The sequence below is a fragment of the Martes martes genome, assembly GCF_963455335.1.
Source record: "Martes martes genome assembly, chromosome: 16".
Lineage (NCBI taxonomy): Eukaryota > Metazoa > Chordata > Mammalia > Carnivora > Mustelidae > Martes > Martes martes.
This window is the reverse complement of record NC_137904.1, coordinates 17,036,483-17,058,682: the sequence shown is the minus strand read 5'-3', so window position 1 is coordinate 17,058,682 and position 22,200 is coordinate 17,036,483. Positions and strand designations below refer to the sequence as shown.

The 22,200-nt window shown below is 51.7% G+C and overlaps 1 protein-coding gene across 1 annotated transcript; it reads right to left on the bottom strand.

Annotated features, from left to right (window-relative positions):
• Positions 1-60: 60 nt before the first annotated feature.
• CAMKK1 (calcium/calmodulin dependent protein kinase kinase 1) lies at positions 61-20,342 on the bottom strand. The gene is made up of 15 exons (XM_080825893.1): positions 19,948-20,342; positions 18,927-18,974; positions 18,442-18,495; positions 17,976-18,027; positions 17,583-17,716; positions 16,877-16,913; positions 16,090-16,111; positions 14,831-14,919; positions 11,472-11,671; positions 9,498-9,551; positions 8,695-8,768; positions 6,868-6,955; positions 6,510-6,638; positions 4,302-4,405; positions 61-2,088 (listed from the first exon to the last, which is right to left on the bottom strand). Exons 1-15 carry the CDS (start codon positions 20,305-20,307, stop codon positions 2,016-2,018), a joined length of 1,518 nt encoding a protein of 505 aa, XP_080682019.1. The 5' UTR covers positions 20,308-20,342; the 3' UTR covers positions 61-2,015.
• Positions 20,343-22,200: the final 1,858 nt, after the last annotated feature.

The window sequence follows — 22,200 nt, the reverse complement described above, 5'->3', positions numbered from 1 at the left end:
TGAGAAAGAGCACACACCCAGATATTGAAAATGTACACACAAAGTTGTTTTTTTTTTTTTTAACTCAAGAAAGGGCTTTTATTGTTTTTAACTCACTTCCTGGGAAGTTAATTTTTAAAACACTCTTATGGGGTTTGTTCATCACTTGTGCTACATTCAGAAACAATAATGCCAACCAAAACCCCCAGTGATGGGGTGAGCACCTCATCCAGGCTCTGACATGGGCTGTGGAGCCAGGCCCACCTATGAGGTCTGTGAGGGCAGGCCCAACTGATGTGCCTCCTTGAAACTCCCACCCTCCAGGCCCCAGTGCAGAGATGCTCAAGGAAACTTGTGGATCTGTGATGGGCCTCCCATGAACTCTAAAAAAAGTATTCTTAAAAACAGTACTGAATTATTTTTTAACCCCTGGGTTATAATGCCTTAGTTGCAGAGGGAGAAAAGTGGGCCCACGGACAATGAGCCACATTCGGCTCAGAGCCTTAAAGACACATAGGAACTATATTACAGATGCATGTGCCAGTGCAAGACATGCAGGTGTGCTGTGTGCAGCAGATGGGCACGCACATGCGTGTGCGTGCAGGTGCAACATATACCCACAGGCACAAAGATGAGCAGGACACAGACGCTCCTCCAGCCCAGCCTCCCTCTCTTCTTCAGCACCAGCCTTCCTGCCCTAGGAGCCCCACACAGGCAACTGAAATCCCTTGTTGTTTGGCCCATACTTTCAGGGGAGGTACTGGAGGCCTGTTTTATTTTCCTTTGGGGGTCAATCACTTGAGGATTTGGTCAGTAAATGCCAAGCCAGCCAGACACAGATCCTAGGGTGAAGATCAAGTCCGCCCCAGCATGGCCAGGTCCACACACATGTGTTCTGGCACACCAGCTCTGTGCATGCCGAATGTCAACTGTCTTGGGGGTGAGGCAGTGGCAGGAGGCCCACGTCTCTGTGGCCAGTGGCCAATGGGCACACCCCACCAGGGTCCCCCTTCCAGTGCTGCCTCCAATCTGGGCAGTTTGTCCTTCACTGTAGCAACAGGAGGGCAGCTTCCAAGGCCAGACGCGCAGGCCAGTGCAGGATTGGTGGTCGGATTCGTTACTTCAGCATCTGCAAGGCCACAGCCCTGTGAGTCCAGGGCCCTTGGTTGGGCCTGCCCCTGGTGTCTCTTCTACAGGGGACCATGCAGGGAGGCAGTAAAGTGGGCAGGGAAGGTGGGTGCTCCTGACTCAGGCCTCTGCCCAGAGCGCTCATTTATCCCATTCTCCAGATGCGCTGAGTGTGAAACCATCAAGGAAGGTCAGTCCACCCTACCTGGCTGCCAAATAACAATGAGCATGCTGGGGACCACCCAAAGCTGTGTGAGAGCTTTATAGTCATTCCCAAGCAGGCCTTTACGTACCACCCTTCCGCCACAATGTTAAAAGTAAAAGTTGAAGACAGCAAAAGAGGAATCTGAATTCTCTAATGCTGGCCCCTGCCTCCACGAGGCCCAGGAAAACTCCCTGGGGCTCAGAGCCTCCATATCAGCATTCTCAGTAGACAAGAGCTCTCACAGGACCCCTCTGAGGTGGGTACAGTACAGCCCTCCATGTTCATGAGGCAACTGAGCCAGGCCTGCCTGACTCCCAAGGGAACGTCTCTGCCGTGGTCATAAACCAGGCCTCCACCTGCTAGCTGGGTTTCCTACCTCCTGCTTTGCCAGATAGCCAGGTGGGGTTTCTAAGGCACCATGGGTACCTCTTTTTCCTACAGGATGGGTCCCCCCAGGGAGAGCCAGGACAAGGAGAAAGGCCTCATGGGAGCCCTGCCCCCCCAACCCCAGATGACAAACATTGCAATCCTGTCCCTGGACTTGTGCGCTGAGGTCATGCAGCATGACAGAAGGAGGGGGGCCGGAAGAGGGGCCACAGTCCTCAGCCCCCTGCCTGCGGGGGCGGCTGTCAGCATGAGGGCAGTGGGCCTTTGGAGGCGTGGGATGAGCGTGCTGCCGGTGGCCCTGGGCGCATGCAGGGGCTCAGGATGCAGCCTCATCTTCTTGGACGCCGGGGAGCTCCAGGCTCTTGCCCCCTTCACCACACCTGTCTTTCCTGTTCAGGGGACACCAGGGGCAGAGGGACCTCAGGGGTCAGCACATGCACTCAGGAAGACACACACACTCTCTCTCTCTCTCTCTCTCTCTCTCTCACACACACACACACACAGCCATTCCTTTCCACAATTTTTCAACCACTGCCCCCCGCACCCTGCCGCCACCATTTCCCCAAGTTCCCCTCAGTCTTGCCCCTTGTGTTGTGGCCCCTGGCCGGTCTCCCTAACCCTGGTCTCAGCCCACAAGTCTCTGTGGTTCCCTGTTGCCTGGAGATGAAGTCTAGACTTCCCAGCTTGGCTTCCAGAGCTGCTCACAAGCTGACCCAGCTAACTCCCCTGCACCCTTGAGTACCAGGTAGGTCAGGCCTTCCATGGTGGCCTAGCTCAGCCCCCATCATCCTGGGTAGAGAGGCTTTGGTTTTGTATTTTCTTTGCCTTGTTCATAGGGCAGAGTCTATCTATCAGTCTTGGAATTCTGTCCCGTATTTAATGCATTCCTGTATTTGATTATTCCCCAAAGATTTTTCTTTTCAAAATGACCAATGAATAGATTTTGATACTAAAAAATCAGTGCAAAAAACAAAATCAGTACCATTTAACTCTACTGTAGAGCTTCACCAATTATCCCAAAGCATAAAAAACAGATTCTATCTAGGACAAATGTTGGGACTTCGATGAGGTAAAACCTGCTTTTCAGAATTAAACTTGGGTCACAGAATTATAGAATTTTATAGTTGAAAAGGGTTAAGCCTAATTCTATCACAGTCCAGGTGAGTAAACTGGCCTTTCTCCCCATTAACATGTCCATGAAAGGATGGTGATTAATGACTGCTTTGTTCAGTGGTGTTCTTGGGACCCGTTCTGTGCCAGACATGCACTAGCTATCTTTAGTTCGTGACTTCCCCGTAACACCACTAGGGGGCGCCGAGTCATGGGCACTGAGCTGGACTAACCAGCCATCCAGGTTTGTTCATCCTCATGGTCCTACCTAATGCCTTCTGTAATGCCTTAAAACAGCTTCCTCTTTCACTCTCAAAATTGGCTCTGTTTGGGTGTTACATATGCGATCCCCTACACTAAGCCCAATTCCATCATTGAGGCCTACAGACCTAGAGGAGCCTGGGGAACTCCTTCTCCTCACTCTGGCCACCTCACCGAAGAGACAGAACTAAAAAGAAGCTCAGTACTGTCAAGGCCTCTCCAAAGACCCATCCCTCAACCTCCACTGGCCAGGAAGTTTGTCAAATGGAGGGCAAGCAGTTGGTATGTAGACATCACTGTGGGCAAGCAACCTCTGGCTGGAGCAGACACCAGCTTGTCCACTGAATGGGACCTGATGCTCTGAAGATCCCACTTACCAAAGGGTAGGCTCACACGAAACCAACGTCTGGGCCCCTGCACCGCATAAGTGATGTGGAGAGGCTCAAATACTGGACATCTGGCACCCCCCTCTCTAGGGACCACGCCTTTCCCACACAGAGGGTGGGAGGGGCAGAAGGTGTGGAAAGGTACACAGTGTCTCCCCTTTGCAGTACCCTTCACAGGCTGGAGGAAGGCAACAAGTGTCCCAGAACCACCTTCTGATCCAGGATCCCCCCGCCCCCATGATTTTCTCTCTATGGGTCAGTGCACAAACTCCAGCAGGCCTTGTTGGCACCCCAAACTCAATTTTATTTTAATGGAAGAAGGTGGAAAAGCAGAGGACAAGGCTCACAGAGGTTTGGGGAACTGCTTTTCCCACCTCTCCTAGGAGGCGGTGAGTGCACATGCCTGGTTCACAGTAGGGAGCCTTCGGCAAATGGGAATTTCTCTTCCCTGGCCCTATCAGCCAGCCAGCCTGTCTTCCTTACTCGCTGGATGAGCATTTCCAAAGTGCTGCCTGAGAACATGGCCTCAGCAATGGCTGGAGGGATCATGGGCCACTCAGGAAAGCTAACACTCCCCCAGGCCAGGAAGAGTCAGCAGACATGCCTCTCTTTTCACAGACAGGCAACCTTCTACAAGGAGCAGACACAAGCCCTGCAAACCTCTACTAGGCTGCCATCCACTGAGAACAGAGGTGCCAACAGGGCCCTCCTCGGAGATCTGGCTGAGTCTCCAGGCTCCAGGCTCAGCCTGCACAGCCCAGTGACAGTGAAAGTTGCAGGGATACACCTCAGCCCCCACGCCACCCCAGGGAGCACCTTGTAGGCCTCAGCCCACTGGTACTTACGACAGTAAGTTTCCTGGAGCAGACATAGATCGCTCTTCCCTCCGAGCTTGGGGCTCAAATGGGTTCCCAAAGGAACGCTTTCTCAGCATGGACTTAACCAGGATCTGGGGAGGACACATCAGAGTGAGGAACAGAGGACGCCAGGCTCCCAGACACACTGGCAGCCTCCTCTCTGACTCCCTATGGGGAAGACTCCTGGGTGGGCCCTGCTGAGGCTCCCTTTCAGTAAGCAGAGGAAGGAAGAGTATTTCGAGCAGAGAAAATGGCAGGAGCACAGGGGTGATAGTTAAGGGTGAATTCTGGGAATGGTGAGGAGCTCAGCACAGCTAGTGCGTGGGGGTGCCCAGAGGCCAGAAGCAGATTGTGAAGGGTCTGGAATGCCAAGCTGAAAGCAGGGGCTTTATCCTGAGGACATGCAGAGTGCGATCAGGAAATGCCTTATAGCTGAGGTGGGAAGGATGGAGCGGAGGAGATCTGTGGCAGGCAGAGCAGCAAGGAAGTTGCACAGTGGCCTGGGGGAGATGCCTGGATGGGGAGATGCTGTACCCTGGTTCGCTGACTTCTCCCCTCCTCCCATAGCACGGACAGTTCTAGGCCCCTGCCTATACACACACATGCCTAGTGTGGGGCTGCATTCAGTTTTTCTTCTACTCATTCATTTATTCATTCATTGAATGCGACCAACAACCATTTATCGAGTGCTGGTCATTTGCCAGACACTACTCTAGGCACAGGCACCACACTGAGGCAAAAATTCTTGCCTTCATGGAGCCTGTGTTCTAGTTCGGGGGACAGGCAGTAAATAAGACAAATCAGTAAAACATACGCTACTTAGTGGTAAGAGCTAAGGAGAGAAAATAAAACAAAGTAGCAGGATATAGTATGACAAAGAGGAGGTGGGAATTTTAGATAAGGGGCCAGGGAAGGCTCACTTCTCACTGAGGTGACTTTGGAGTAAAGGCCTGAAGGGAGTGAGGAAGTGAGCCCTGCAGATATCTGGGCAGAAGCATCTGCCAGGAAGGAAGGTTCTGGAGCAGCAGCTTATGTGGTTAGAGCTGAGCAAACGGAGGGAGGAGGGGAGAGGTAAGGCAGTGGGAAGATGGGAGTGGGAGATGGGCTGTCTGTGTGGCATCTTCTAGGGTGGATAAGGCTGGGGCTCTTCCTCTGAGTGACATGGTAGCCTAAGTGAGCAGGGTCTCAGCTGAAATGGGACATGATTAGTCACTAAGACCACCTTGCCTACTGAATTGGGCAGCAACCGTAGTAGGGGTAAGGGTGGAAGCAGGGGACAACTTGGGAGGCTATTCCAGTGGTTAAGGAGAGAGACAGTGGTGGCTAAGACCAAGGAGGTAGCAGTAGAGACCCTATGGGAGCTGGCTGGTTCCAGGGACCCCACAGAGTCCTGGAGCTCTACAGATCATAGAAATGAGCAGGACTTTGGCCACTGGCTTTAGCTGGGCCTGGACCCAGTGAGGAGGGCCAAAGTGCACAGGCTTGATGTCACCTACAGCATAGGTACCAGCTCTCCTTTTGCCTTATAATTACCCCAACTTGCTGTGATACTTCAGTGCAGGGCAGATCATGGTTCTCAGTGTTCCCCCAAAATCCCAAGTGGCCACTACGGGCTACATGAATAACTTCCAATAGTTAATATGGAACCTGTCCAAAGGAAGATGAAAAAAACTAAACTGTGAGAGGAAAGTGCAGGCAGCACACAGATGGGATCCAAGAGCACAGGGCCACATCTCCAATCCAAAAGCTTCCTAGGCCTTCTTACCATCATGTTCTTGGCACCTAATAGAATGCTTGGAAGCCGGGAGGGAAGGAAGGAGGGGGAAGAGGAGGGGGGAGAAGGGAAGGAAGAAAGGAAAGAAGGGAGGGGGAAGGAGGGAGGGAGAGAGGGAGAGAGGGAGGAAATGCTTCTTCCAGTCATGATGAATGCTGACACTCAGTGAGGGCAGTATATTTCTTTAAATCATTCACTCTCCTCACCAGGCCTCCTGGTCTCCCTACCATGAGGCTAAATAACATGACCTCTTTCCCCACTGCGCTCCAGCAGGGTCTCAGTACAGATCAGCTTCGGGACTGGCTGACCAGATGGCCCTCTGTCCCCCAACAGGGCCGAGCACACAGCAAGTCTCAGGCAATGGCAATGCCCACCTAAGGCCCTCCCAAGACAAGGGAGCCTTCTGCCCCTCAGCCCCTTACCACCGTGGTCCAGCTGGGGATGAGCTTGACTGAGTTCTTCACCTCCTCCTCCGTCACCTCCACCACACTGCAATGCTCTTCCTCTGAGGGAAGGGGTTCCTTCCCACTCTTGGTCACCCAGGGGTGCAACTGTGGAGTTGGGAGGGCAGGGAGAGGTCAGATAGACAGACACCCAGTCAGCAAAGGACCATGGGCATTCAACCAGCAATTGCCTTGAGGGGACCCAAAGCCCACAAACCCCAAATCCAAACCCAATATATGATTTATATATCTTGGTGTAGGGCTTTCTAGAGGAAGAAACTGAGGCCTGTTTGTTGTGTCCAAGACAAGCTTAGCCCAAGACCTCTGGCTCCCCAACCTTGATGTCTGGCACCCCAATCCTTGTTTCAGGATTCTTGTCCAGCATCTTCAGGATTAGGTCCTTGAGCTCCTCACTGACCTTTGGCCTAAAAGGGGAGAAGGAAGAAGATGAGGGAGAGGTAGTTAGTGAGGGTTCTTTCCTACTCACCTCTGCATCCCCACCTGCTCTGGGATTCCCTCAATAGAACATGCCAGGGCAGAGACACACCCAACCCTCACTTCTTCAAGAGCAAGAGGGATACCCCAAGGTACCAAGGCAGAAGGGGAGAGCTTCAAAACAAGTAGATGAATATCCTTCTTTCCTGAACAGGAAATAAAGCCATATCCCTCAGGAGGCAGGGGCCACAAATACAAATGCAATTCCAGGGGTACCAGGGGTAACTGAACACCCCCTGGGTGGCAGAAATGGTGAGGATAATGTGAGAAGAGGCATACTAGAAGCCTTTGCCCCACTCGCCATCTTATCCTCTCCTCTGACTGGGAGGTAGCTAAGATTCTCATTTGACAGAGGAGGAAGCTGAGGCCCAGAGAGGTTAGTGGGCTGCCACATAGTTAACCAGAGCAGTAAGGGCAGGGATGAGAGACTCAGGGGAAGGGAGAGCAGGATTCTCAGCTGCACATTAACCTGGACTATTTCTCCCCAAACTCCAGGCTTCTTTGCTACCAAGATTTTTAGGAAGCCCATCTGTCCAATCCTGCAGAGAAGGAACTCACTCTTGGGACTGTTGACCTTGGATCCCTCCGCTGTCCTAGACATGTAATCCCTTTTACAACTCCTGGGCTGGGAAGAAAGAGACCTCTGGCATAGGGTACAGCGGCAGGGAAGGCACAAAGACAGGCAATTATAGGGAAGGGCTGGAATCTAGTTGGCTAGAGGGGGCAGAGGTCCTTGAATGCCAGGGTTAGGAAAGGGCCTCTTCATGTGGGATCTATGAAGCCTTGGAAAAACTTTAAGCAGGAGACATGGTGAGATAAGGGGAGCATTGCCACTGCCTGAGACTTGCTCTGTGCTTTATCAGGGTCAACCTGACCTGATTGTGGTGGCTGGCAGCAGGGAGACCACAGAAAAGGTAGCTAGACAAGGCCAAGGACAGAACCAGTTAGGGGCACAGGTATCAATGGAGTCAAGAGATATATGAGGTAGATTCGACAGGGCTTGGGGACCGGAATGGGAGTGGGCACAAGGGAGCAGGAGTCATTGAGGACAATACCCAGGTTGGTTTCTGACCTGTCCAGGGGACTTTGATCAGATGGCAGAAGGGCCCTTTAAAGTAAGGAGCTGTGATAGCCAGTATCATAACCAGAAGAAGCACAGATAAGCAGGGAGACTGCTCCAAATAGTCCCTCTGGGCTCAAAGACCTTAGTCATGAAGGGATAGGGAGGAGGGAGTGGTTTCAAATCCCAGATCCCACTGATAAGTCTCCTCTAGAAGTCTCCTTTTCCATCTACAAAATGGGGAAGCACACTGCTATCTTGAAGCCTTCCTACCCCATGTGAGGAAAGTAGAGGTTCCCTGTGGTTCCAGCGTGTGCATAAGATTGACACCATTAACCCCACGGAAGCCTCTAGAGAAGGAACAGTGTAAATGTGTAACTTGGGGCCATTCCTGCCCAACTCCTGGTCTCAGAGTTCCATTTACAATGGAATCCAATCAGAAGTCCTTGAAACCTTGCTCTACCGTCCCACCAGGGGCCCCTCCCAGGAAACAGCACCCCCACCTCCAGATCTGCAGGCTGGGGGGAGCCTTCAAAGGGCAAAGGCTCTGCTACAACTCAGACACGACTTCCTGGGGATGGGCAGGAGCCCCCTTCATGGGCAACTCACTCCTCAGGAAACACCACGGCCTCATTCTTGATCTTCCTGTGCAGGGCCAGGATGTAATCATCGATGAATGGGCACTGTTGGGTGGAGAAGCAGACAAAGGATGAAGGCCCAGGGCCTCAACTTGCCCTGGGGGACTGACCCCATCTCTTGGTGCTGCCAGAAGTGGGGGGCAGCTCTGGGCTCCTTAACAGATGGGAGAAACCTTGTCTAACTTGTTTAGGGCCTGGCACACAGCAGGTACTCAAGAGACACTGACTGAACAAATGAATCATTGAAGGAACTATGAGGCTGGGCACTGGCTTAACAGGCACTTGCAGAAGGGCCTCCATTCCCAGGGCTTGGAGTCTGCGAACACGTTCACTGAGATGCCTTCCCACCTCTCAGTCCAGTCAATAGAGTAGGAGCGCCTGTGGACAGGGACTTCTGCCAAGTCAGTGTTGAGCATTCCCCAGGCCCAGCCTGCCCCGGAGCAAAAGTCAAGGACAATTTGTGGAATGAATGAATGAAAGAATGGATGGCATCAAGGGCCAGAAGGACAGGGCGTGCTCTGGTGGAGAGGGGGCAACGCCACCATCTCCCATTGGGCTGTCTGCTGTCCCCGGACTCCTTCACATGACTCTCCTCCCAAGGGTCAGGTGAGAACAGAAAAAAGCTTTTCCTTTAGTCTTCTCTGGGCCAGGTGGGCCCTTTCAGAAGTCACTTGGCTTTAGGACACAAAGGAAGGGCCTGTAGCTGTCATTCATCCTGGTTCAGTTTGGCCCAGCCCACGGTGCCAAGGGTCTGCCAGCCCACCCAGCACTCACCTTGCCATAGACAAAGCAGTATAACGTCACCCCGGTGGCCCACACATCCAAGGCCTATGAAGAAACAGCTCGTATCAGTCCCTCAAAAAGAACCAATGCCCCTCACTCACCTAGCTCCCATGCGCTATGGGAGAAGGCATACTGGGAAGCTCCTTCCTCAGTCATGGAGTCACTCAACAAATACTCCCACTCACTTGTTCTCTGCCTGACCCTGTGCTGAGCACTAAGGACACAGGGATGACCAGAACAGGGCCCCTACCTCTCAGGGATTCCAAGTTCCCTTGTAACAGACCCAAACTGGATACATTTCTAACTCAGCAGGTGCAAAACTACCTTTACCTTCAGGGTCACATCTGCAGTACCCATGGCGCACCCCAGAAACCATGGTATGTACTAAACTTAGACTCACTAAAACAGATCCTCATCCCTTTTCCTGACAATCTACTGGAGAAGTCACCATCTGCCTTCTTCTAACACCAGAAACGGACCCTGTCCATACTAAGGCCTTGGTCTTCAGTCACCTCCACAGCTGCTCACAGCTCCCTCAAATTCTGGGTTCTAATGTGTGCTCTCTCTACATTTTCCCCTTCTGGAATCCTATCTCCTCTCCTGGTTTCCACTTTCTCTCATGTGAATGTGAGTGAATGTGAATGATTCTCAAACGTCTGTCTACATATTCCTGCCACAGATGCTTCACCTGACTCCAACCAGGGAACCAGGGAGCACCAGGCAAATGCAAACTGACATCATTCTATAAAGTAACAGGACTGTTCTCTTAAAAAATGTCAAGTTCAGACTAGACAATGAAAGGCTGAGGAAATCTTCCAGATTAAAGGACCCCAAAGAGATGTGACAACTGAATGCTGTAACTAACCCTAGATCAGATCTTGGGCCAAAAAGGAGGAGGGGCATTAAAGGACAGGATCCATGATGAAATGTGAATAAGGTCATTTAGATAATAGTCATGTATCAATGATAAATTTCCTAATTTTGATAATAGTACTGAGATTATGTAAGAGAATGTCCTTGTTCTTAGAAAGTATCTGCTAAAATATTTAGTGATAAAGGAGGATAATGTCTCCAACTTAACTTCTCAAATGGTTCAGAAAAATGTAATATTAATTACATAAATATAGGGAGAGATGGTGAAAAGGTAAATGGGACAAAATGTCAATAACTGGTGAATCTTGGTAAAAAGATACATGGGAGTTTTTTTGTATTATTCTTGCAATTTTTTGTAAACTTGGAATTATATCAAAATTAGAAGTTCTTAAAAAAAAACTCTATCTACATCCCTGACCTCTTTTTTGAGCTCCTCCACACCCACATGTGTCCAAATACCTCTGGACCACAGCCTCCTTGGCAGGTGAGAACAGGCACATGCCCAGGGGAACACACTACACTGAAACCCCCTGCTCAGAAAGCTGTGCCCACTGCCTCTGTCAGTTAGGAGGAACCACAAGCCCCCAAGCCTTCTAAACTCTGCTCAAGCCCCATAGTGCCCCCTTTCCCTGTGCCCCTCAGTGCCCTCATACATTTTCTAGACTCCAGCTCATGCTCAAATCCTCCCTGTTCATCAAGACCTAGTTCAAACCCTGCCATCTCCAAAGAGTCTAAGGGGAGCATCCAACTTCTTCCCAAACATGAGCTCTCCTGCTCTTTTCCACCATCTCCAGAAGGATGGAGAGCTGGGCTGTCTGGGCTCTGTTCCGACCTGTACGCAGCACAGAGCAGCTGGCAGAAAATATCTGCAGGGGAGACCTGGGGCCATTTTGATGGAAAATGAGAGGCGGCCAATGTTGGGGAGTTTTTTAAGACTCCAGGAAGAGGCAAACAGGAAGGAGAGGACCATGTTCAGTGTTCACTCCTGAGATATTAAGGACCCTGACACCCTCAGGTTAGAAACAAGGCCCCACTGCAATCTATCGCACCCCTCCACCTGAATCCCAACTCAGCCTAGGTCCTAGAAGCCACCTTCCCACTGAAGCTCTGGCCAGAATCAGAAATGGCTTCAGGGGCCATGAATGCTGGAGTCCCGGCTGTGCTGGACAGCTGAGCGTCGTTCCCCTCAAACTGGTTGCTAACGCCAAAGTCAGCAATTTTCACATGCCCGTCATCTCCCAGGAGCAGGTTGGACGGCTTGATATCCCGGTGGACGATCTTCTGGCAGTGCACTGCAGAGAGAGGCAGCTTGAGTGCTGGCATGGGGGACCAATGCCTGGAGCCCCCCCCCCCCCACCACCTGCCCTCACCTGGCCAGGGAAGCCCATCTCAAACTCTAGTGAGAAGGAGCAGGGCCATCTCAGCCCATGCACACACTCCTCTCAGGACCTCAAAAGGGATTTTAGGCCCCTCTGCTCCACTATGCCGTGGAGACACCAAGGCCAGCCCAGGCTGTTAGAAGCAAAGCCAGGACTGGACTCTTAGTACTCTTTGGACTCCAAATGAAGTGCTCTGTGGCAATCAAGACACCTGTTGCTGAGGGGGCCTTCAGAGGACATCGGGAAGGGAGGCTCTCCATTGGCCATTTCTGGACTTCCCTCATGCTATCTGCAGTCCCAAAGCCTATCAAAACATATCTCCAGTCTCTTCCCCCACCCAGCCTGCTCAGAGATTTCTTCCTTCTTGGATGTAGGGTGGAATAGTAAGGTATCCTGCAGAAGTACTGCTTCAGGCTTAGGGACTCTGGCCTCAGAGAGAGGGCATTCCAGGCCTTGGGACTGCTGGGATGAACACGGCTGGGGTAAGGAGCAGCCTACTCCAGGAGGCTGAGAGCTCACCTTGCTTCCTGGCTCTGGGACTGCCAGGAAAAATGGGCGTCTCAGGCTGAGATGGCCAGAGATGTCCCAGCTGAGAGCAAGCACTGACCCTACCCCAGCCACCCACTAATGGGCTCCCCACTCAGCGAATACCTTCCCCTGGACCAACAGATCCCAAGATGCTGGGATGGGAAGATGGAAAGGGCAAGAAGAAAGAGGAGAGGAGAGTGGAGGAGAGGAAGGGAGTGTCACACACAGTAACAACCAAACCACTGGTCCTATAGCAACTGCCTCCTATGTGCCTGATGCACAGGAGAGATTTAACTCACACCCATTGGAGTGCAGAGGCTCAAGGGGCTGTGTATTTGACCATGGAAAGTGGTCTCAAATTCTTATCTCAAATCCTGACCTTTCCCCTGAACTTTGGGTTCTTTATCCATGTGGATATCCAGCAGACATCTCAATGTAGATCTCAATATTTCTCAATAACACATCTAATTCAGTACTTGATTTTTCTGTCAGCAACGTACCCCCCCCCCCAACAAACAAAACAGAAGATCCCTGCTCCTCCTCTAGTCTTTCCTACTCAGTTAATGGCCATTATCGGTTGCTCAGGCCAAAAACCTCAGGATCATTCCCAACTTCTCTCTTTTTCAGACCCCATATCCTATTCATCAGTAAGTCCTATGGGTTCAACTTCTCCAAGATATATTCCAGATCTGACTGCTTCTCATACCTGCATTGCTGCACTTGCCCCATCTTTAAAAATCAGACCTGGGGCTCCCTGATCACAGAGCTTTCCCCAAGTCTTCCCTTCTGAGGACCAGAATCATACCAACAGAAATAAACCTTCAGTGCCTGGTGCCTCCATTCATCTGCCTGTCCAGCCCCTGGTTCTAACCAATGGGCTCCCAGAAGCCCTTCACTACGATTAACTGGGTCTTGATAAGGCTTTACTCAAAAGCCAGATGGGATTAGCTTATTTTTGGGTGGGTGGGATGGGGACAGAGGATGGGGGACTACAGGCCCTCCCTGTAGGGAAAGGCCCAGGATAGGAAGGGGTGGAAGCCAATCTGGTACAGGGTTGTGGCTGCCACTTGTCACACTCAGGGTGAAATGCCTCCTTCCCCTAAGTCTAAGACCCTTGACAGGGACCTTCTGCAAAACCCTCCTTTCTGTGTGCCTCAGTTTTTCCATATGTACAAAGAGAGTATTAATTAGAGGGCACTGGAGTGACTCAAATGAGATAAAGATAACCCTGGTTCCTGTCACCTCAGCTAGGTCCTCACTCTGTTCACCCAGGGAGAGAATATGCTCCAGATAAACCAAGCTAAGATTTTAGAGAGCTGGGAACCACTTCTATTCCCCAAACCAGGCCAGAAACATAGGTGTCTGAGGGCCCTCCCGTCCCCATGACCAGTATGTCATCCAGTGCTGTTCCCGCTCACCTCCTTCATATCTCCTCCCCACTGACACTGTCCTAATCCAGGCTCACCATCTGTCACTTGGGCTGTAGAAAAAGCCTCCTTCCTAACCCGCTGGCCACTTCTTGCCCTTTATTTAGCCACCACACAGCTGCCAGAAAGAGCTTTCTAAGATGCAAATCCTATCATGCCCCTCCCTTCTCAAAGCCCCCAGGGGTTTACAATGCTGACAGGATAAAATCAGGAAAGTCCTCTGTGGAGGTATGGCCAGCCCTCATGGTGTGGCCTGAATCATGTTTCACTCTCCTCAGCCCCATGCTTCAATCAGATTTTACTTCTTCCCATTCTCAAACAGGATATGCCCACTCCCCACTGTGCCTCTGCTATACAGTTCTTTCTGCTTGGCATACTTCCTCCCGCCCATCCCTCAAGGCTGGGAAACCTCCTCTCAGTATTCTTAACATCCCTGTGCCTCCCTAACCTTAGCAGGCCCTGCATTACATCTGCCTGTTTAGTTTCTTGTTCCTCTCACTAGGCTGTGAGGTCCCTCCCTGAGTTCACATCTGTGTCTCTGTCATCTCCTTGCCTCTACCTGTCACTTATCAGGTACTCATATATGAATGAAGTAAGTGAAATAAATGAATGAGTGAATAAGTGAATTCCAGAGATAGAGGCTACCCTACCATCCTCCCTCCTGAGCTCTCATCACCTTAGGGTCCTCACAGTAAACACACCCTTCCTCACCCAAAGGACCCATGACAGGACAGGACAGCTGGACATAAATCTCTTTCTTTCTATATCTCTTGAGGCCCTGTGGACAGGTTAAGCCTTGCCTAAGAACTCAGCAGAAGAGATAGAGACAGAGAACCCCCAAGGTACAGCCCGACTCAATGGTGACTAGACACCACGAAGCAACTGGCAGGCATCCAGGGAAGGCAGTCACCAATTCCTCCCCTCCCCTTCCCACCAGAACTTGGCCCCGCCCACAGCCCTGCCACGCCCCCAAATGAAACTGATTGGTAGATCAGCGCCGACAGACAAGAACTGCAAAGAGCTAGCTCAGCCTGGGCTCCACCCTTTCTGGTGTCTCCCTCCGGTCCCCTGTTCCAGGCGGCAAGCAGCAACCTCCCCCCCCCCCACCCCGACTCACAGTACTCAAGGCCTAGGATGATGTCCCGCAGGTAGAGACGAGCTTGCTCCTCCGGGAGGGGCTTGTCACTGGGTACCTCCATGACAGGCCTACAGGAAGGGAGGGAGAGAAGCAGTGAATCAGAATGAGTAAAAGCAGATAGCTCGTGAAGGCCGACAGGGGCTGGGCCCTCGGGACTTCTGGGGAGCCCTCTATGCTCAAATTGCTCCCCAGAAATCAAGACATTAGCTATTTCTCCCACACAATGAAACACTTAAAACATACACAGACCCAACTATCCCTTTACAATCACTATAATTTCAAATTAGCTTTATCTTAATTTCTGATTGGCTTAGTATTCATTCCTTCTTCTGAGTATTTAATTACCCATAATCAAACTGTTGCAAAAAAGGCCACTCAGAGCAGTGTTTTTCAAACTTTAGGTCTAACCAAATAGAGGGCCATGAAATCAATTCAGTTGTTGGCTAATGCTTTGTTTTTCTAATGAAGTAGAATTTATCAGAGTGTATCACATGTAATAAAGATCTGTAAAACTTTGGTTTCAGTTACAGATATTGATGGAAATGGAAAACATACTAAGTTGAATAAAGGTCAAAAATGTTTGAAAGCCTCTGAATCTTAGAAGGATGCTACTCTTAGCAACCCCACTCCCCAAAGAGAGAAAAATCACAAGCCATATGTAGCCTATATTCAAGGTCTGGACAGTTAGGGCTCCGGTCCACCCAGGCCTATGCCCACTACCCCATGTCTGCTGCTTTGCAAATACCCTGGGAAGGCCAAATAGGGCAGACATGAATTAGAACTGTGTAACCTTGAGCAAGCCACTTACCCACTCTGAACCTCAGCTTCCCCTCTTGTAAATGGCAGCAAATGGAGTCCCACTCACTCAACTCATAAACTTCAAAAGCTGAAAGAACTATTTGTGATTTTAATCCACATAAGGGCCCCATCTCTATGTATTTGCTTGAGAAACACTCCTTTCTTCTCCCTCTCCTCCCTCATAATCTTTCCAGGTCTTTAAGACCTGGCTCAAAACCTCTTTCAGAGGACTGTCTGAATGTTCTAGTCTCACTGACCCCCACCAGACTTCCAAGGATTGCCCTCTTGGTCTCTTGTTTTCCCCAAGACCAGAGCTCCCCGAGGGCAGGGCCTTGGCCTCTGCTTTCTTCTACAGAAGCCAACCCTGGGACTAGGGATACAGGGAGGGAAAAGAAGGCCTGGATTAGACTTGGCCTGCCTGACTGGGAAGGGGAACTCACCCCTTTCTCAGGAGGTCAAACACTGAAAGAAAAGAAAAGAAAAAGTAAGTAAGGTGCAGCCAGGCTAGCAAAGCAGGTGATGCCAAGGTCCCTCCCTAATTCTGGAAGGTAGGAGAGGGTCAGCCATCCAAGCATAACTTTGGGAGGGATGGGTCAAGGGCTCCAGGGTATCAGAGGAAGTAAATGGGTAATAGTAGTTTTCCTATGGATCTGCCTCATCTGATTCAGCATGGGTTCCTTTTCTGGGAAGAAGGTGGGTGACAGAGGCTTGGAGAAGGGGCAGGAATTTTCCTAAATGTCATAGCAGATAGGCAGGTAGGACAGGGAGGGAAGACTAAAGCCTCAGCCTTTATTGTTAAGCCAGTGTTCTTTCTGCCCTGTTTCAGGGCCTCTAAACCCAGCCATAAAATTAACATTAACAACCATCTTGTATATAATGACTCATTTACCCCTCATACCAGCCCTATGAGGTAGATACATTGTCCCCATTTTATAGGTGAGGAAACTGAGGCAGAGAACTATCAGATAGGATCTGGGAACCCACATCACACAGCCTGCTTCCTGCATCTACCTGATCCACTGTCTGTCTGATTAGTGGAGAGGGGGCCTAGGAATATTTGTTCAATCTAGTTAACTGGATATTCCAAGCTTGCGTTGGCAGGGATGGGCAAAGGAATCCAGGGCTTGAGAACATGTTCACACAGCCCATTTGAAGGTCATATGTGTTCCTCGGGAGCCCTCCGACTGACTCCGGTAAGCTGCTTTGGGAACAAGCTGGGTCACTTACCCAAATAGAGGTTGTCCTCAGCTGGGTCATCCAAAACCTAGTCAGAGGAAACAGACATGGGAATAGGGATGGGGGAGGCACGGGGTGGGAGTCCCAGACTTCCTTGTACTCACCAGCCCCAGGACCCCTGGTTCGCTCTGCAGTGACCCCAGACAATGGACCAGGAACTGTGCAGGCACCAGATAGATGAGGCCTCAAAAATCACTGACCCGCGGGGCACCTGGGTGGCTCAGAGGGTTAAAGCCTCTGCCTTCGGCTCAGGTCATGATCCCAGGGTCCTGGGATCAAGCCCCACATCGGGCTCTCTGCTCGGCAGGGAGCCTGCTTCCTCCTCTCTCTGCCTGCCTCTCTGCCTACTTGTGATCTCTCTCTGTCAAATAAATAAATAAAATCTTAAAAAAAAAAAAACCAAAACACTGACCCTCAACCCTGGCCCGCCAAGTGACACCCAGCTCTTTTCTCCTCCTGCTATGATGAGGGGCTCACTTCTTGCTTCGAGGTAGCCCTTTACCCTCACTGAGACCCTAAGAACATCCCAAACCAGCCTAAACTGACCCCTGAAACCTCCCTATAGCCCCCATCCCAAGTCTAGCTCTGTCTTTGGAGGCCTTAGCCACATCTACTGTGAGAACCCTAGGTCTGTGCTGAGTGTTCCTAAGCACAGGACTTGGGCACAAGCTCCCACCCACTCACCACTGCTTCCTACCTCAATCAGCTTGACCACATTCACATGGTCCAGCTTCTTTAGTATGGCAATCTCCTGGTACACTCGCTCCAGGGGCAGCAGCTGCTTGGCTGGTCCTCCTTGGGTGGCTTGGGACCCTCTTGGGGGAGGGCGACCTGTGACCAGGAAGGTGAGTCAAGCCCCTGTTGCAGGAGGCTGGGCCTCACCATGGCCCTGCAACCAGCCTCAAGCAAGAACCTTGTAAGACCATGGTCTTATCCCTAACCCACCAAGCACATTCCCACCACCAGGCCTTTGCTCATGCTGTCCCCACTTCTACCCTTGTCCTAAAAAAAACTAGCTAGGGACCAAGGTCCCTTCTTCCTTTGCCCCCAGGTAAGGTGTTCCCAAGCACAGGACCCAGCAGATACATACGTGGAAAGCCATACTGCTTCAGTAACTTCTTTTTGGAAAGAACTTTCATTGCCTGAGGAGGGAGGGGCAGAAATGTCACTTGAGAGCAGCCACCAGAAGCTAGAACAGGTTGGTTATATGTGGATAGAGGTCCGGAAAGGAACACTCGTGATGGCCACCAGAACTGAAGGTATGGCCTAGGTGTGTGGGTAAGCTGGGTTAGGAAGTGACCACATCAGAGTCTAGGCCTCAGCCCTATTTCCCCGGTAAGCCTTTCCGGAGCTCTCCCCTCAGAGGGGTCCAGCCTCTGCTGGGATATTCTCAAGGTCAAGAAGCTTACTCTTTTTACTAAGCATATCCTTAGGGACAGGAACTCACTCCCTCTAGAGGCAGCCTTGTCCTCTGTCTTCTCAGCACAGCCACTGCCCATTTCCCAGGCTTCTGGGGCCTGGCCGGCACAACACCTCCCTCCCATTCCCAGACTTACATAGTGCCTGTCTTCGCTTTCATTGTAGGCCAGCCTCACCACACCGTAGGCACCCTGGAAATAGGCACCGGTCAGCCCCACCTGCACAGGGCAATGCCCACCCCACCCTGAACAGTTCCGGCCGTCTCCCCCAACAGCCCATCTCCACCCCACCACCAGCTGGCCCTCAGCAGGCATACATTTCTGGCAGACAGGGAGAGGACTCCTGTGCCCTGGTCACTGCCTCTGTCTGGCTCAACACAGCTCTATGCTCCTTCAGTCCCTCTTTGTTTTCTATCAAAAATGAAGGAATCAGGACTGGTGAATCATTTCCCACCCTTCCATGGGTATTTCCTAGAGGACAAACTTTCTTCACTTCTAAGCTGGGGCCCTTCTGGCTCTGCCTCACATTCCCAGGTGAGAAGGAACTGTCAAGCAGAGGGTCCTGACAGGCTGCCACCACAAAGTCTCAAGAGAAAAGTCCCCTCGGCCTGTCCCAGTCCTACCTTGCCAATCTCACTCTGCAGCTTGTATTGGTTCAGCTGTACACAGTCCTGGGGGTGGGGGAGGGAGGGGGTAAAGAGGGGAGCATCAGGTAAAACTTGACCCAGAGGCAGTACTGATCCCACCCCAGGAGCCTGTTCAGGGCTCAATCCTGGCTCTGGGCCCCTCACTCTCAAACCCCACATTTCATCAACCTTTCAAGTTTGGATGGGGAGAAACGTGGCAGTGTCCATGCCACCAAAAGTGACAAGAGGCCTTGGACAGTGTCTGCAAACATGAATGGTGAGCCATGGCTGTACTTTACTCCCTAGGAAGTGGTGAAGGAAAAATGCACTGACTCCTGCCTGAATGCGGGCGTCTGGGAGACCTACATCTGTGAGAAACACATGAGCAAGTATTTCTAGAACCAGCTATATGCAAGGTCTTGGCTGAATGGACAAGAAAGCTGAGGAGAGCCTTAGGGACAGGAGACCAGAGCCCTGGCTCAGGCATGAAAAAGCCCATGAAAAGCCCAGTCTCTGCAATCGGTAGATTGCTTGCTCAGGACTAGGATTCACTTTCAGATCTAAGTGGCAAGGACAGAGCCCTTGGGACAGAGGAACAGAAGCAAGACCAGAGGCTGGAAGCATGCTGGCAGCTTCTGAGTCAGAGCAGATTCTAAGTAGCAGGATTAGAAGCAGGGGCTAAAGCTCTGTTAGATTTAGGGTGGGGAGGGCAGACATACTATCTATCTTCAAATCCCTAAGAGGACTTCTTGGGGGACCAGGGAGGGGCCTATTTCTGAGGCCTGGCCTGAGGACAGGAATGGTGGGACTTCCAGGAGGCAGTGACTGGCTCCCGTGATTGGCTCAGACGAGCTTCCCTGGTAGGAAGAGCCATATTACGAGACAGCAAGCTCCTCAACTCTGAGAGTATGCAGAAGCAAAGGCTACGCAGCTGTGTGGCAGGGGCTGGGACAGAAAAGCATCTTCACTGAGGACTACAGAAAAGCTCAGGAGGACCCCCTAGCTCTGCCCCACCAACCTCTGCATCTGAGATGGCCACATGGTGGGACTCAATGGTGGGCCTCCGCCAGGCCCGTGGGGAGATGTGGCTGGATGGCCCTGTGGCATAAGCAGCAGCCTGGGCCTCCAGGCAGCTTCCTGCTGGCCGCTCTTGCAGGGAGAACTTCCTGGCTGAAAGGCTGGGCCGGGCTAGGGAGGGTCTTGAAGAACCTCTGGGGATCACGGAGGCAGCTCTGGTCCTTGGAGGAGGGTCCACACCATTTCTGGCAGGCTCTGGGCTACCTCCGGCCTCCTCCAAGTGGGTCACATCAATGGCTGCCACTCGCTCCACCAACTCTGCCCGGGGATCCTGGCAGCAGACTGCTGGGCCCCCCTCCATTGCCACAGTTTCAGGGGGTCCTCAGCCTTATTGGGAACCTGAGAAAAGAGGACAGAGAAGGCTTCAATCCTGGCAATGGAGTATGGAGGTCAGATTTCCAGGCCCTTCTCCTATTGCAGCCACAATCTTTAGGTCCTACCTTCATGACTTTGCCCTACCTGTTTCCTCTGCCTGAGTTGCCAGCATCCAAAGTCAAGTCTGTCCCTACTAACTAAAGGAATTCTAGAAACTCATCTGGCTCTGCTGCAGAGCAGACCTTAGACCTCTCCCCATCTATAAAACAGGTATGGTCACATTTGCCTTGCCGGCTTCACAGGAAAGCAGCAAGAAGCTGATATTCTGGAGTCAGGCCAGACAGACATGGGCAGACTCCTGGAGGCCCAGCAGCACTAGGAGAAACAGAGTCCAGGGTCAGCTCAGGCCCCATCCAGGAGACAGCCCAGTGACTCACCAGCCCCACCCTTGACTGCAGAGCATTCCAATGCTGCTGCCTGGAAGCTGAGCTGGGCGCTGGTCATGCAGAGGTCTCCTGGATACTTCAAGCCAGTCACTTACCTCCTCCAGGAAGGCCTCTCCAGGACCACAGAGCAAGTTTGCCATCTTCCATTATTCTCTTTCCTACCTCAGCAGAGACTGTAGCTTAGGACAGTGTTCACTGGGGAGGGGCTGATGCTTTGGCGGGTGTTAGGACAAACCACTAAACTAAAAGTTCATCCCTTATTTTTCCTGTGTTTTTCCTTCCAGTTTATTTGTGTGCCCAAAATATTTGTCACAGCTGTTCAGGCTGAAATGCTCCCCATGGCCAGGCCTTATACCCCCCTGGACCCTACTGCATTCTGAGTTCCAAACCAGGCCCCAGGCTAAGGACTGAGCCCAGCTTGAATCCCAAACCATTGTCCAACTCCGGCCCCAGCCTTCACCTTCCACCACAACCTTGGGCTGAACCCTGACTCCAGGCTGAATCCTGATATCAGACTGGGACTCCACCTTTGCTGGAGGCTGAGCATTGGCCCCACCCCAGCCCAATGTCCTTCCTCCTTCCTGGGCCAGACTTAGCATCTTCTAAAGAAAAGGAAGTGAGTGGACTCCTGACTCTGTGCCCTTCCTGTCTGGTGCTAACTTCCTCTGTACTCACACAGTGACTTTAAGAACTTTAAGAACATGGCCCTTGTTCCCCCATCAACTTGCTTTGACAGATGTCAAGGAGGTAGGGCCACCAGAACCCACTGGCCACACAGGATCCTGGACTGGGTTCCAATCCTGCCTGCCAACCTACTGTGGGGTTGCTGAGGCAGGCTCCTTCCTGACTGTGAGCCTCAGTCTCTCCATCTGTACCATGGATGCAGATTCCCTAGGGCCACAAGGCTTACAGAGGGATAGTGGGCAAGGTCATCATCCAGAACCCTTGTGCTTGGCACACACGGTGTTAAATGAGGGAAAACCTAGAGGTAGTAGAGCTGATATTGATATGCAGAAAGGAAGGGGGAAGGGAATTCAGACTGGCAATAGGAGAAGACATGAAGGCTGGACCTAGAGGAATGACGTGGCAGTTGGTGAGCCTAGAGCATCAAGGATGCCTCCTTGGAGGAAGTGAGAGGATGAGTAGGACTGGAACATCAGGGAGACCTCCCTGGAGGAGGTGAGGGAGGCAGGTAGGGCTAGAACATCAGGAAGGCCTCTCTAAAGGAGAGAAGGAGCGTGAGTAGGGCTGAAGCATCAAGGAGTCCTTCATAAAAGAGATGGGGGGAGGCAGGGACAGTGAATGTAGCTGATGTATCAGGGAGGCTTTAGAAATCAGGCCACTTGCAAAAGGAGAGGCCAAGGCTGAAGGGAGCTTTCCAAGCCTGGCTGGCCCATCCCACTGTCCCCTGTAGATGGACCACTCTGCTGCCC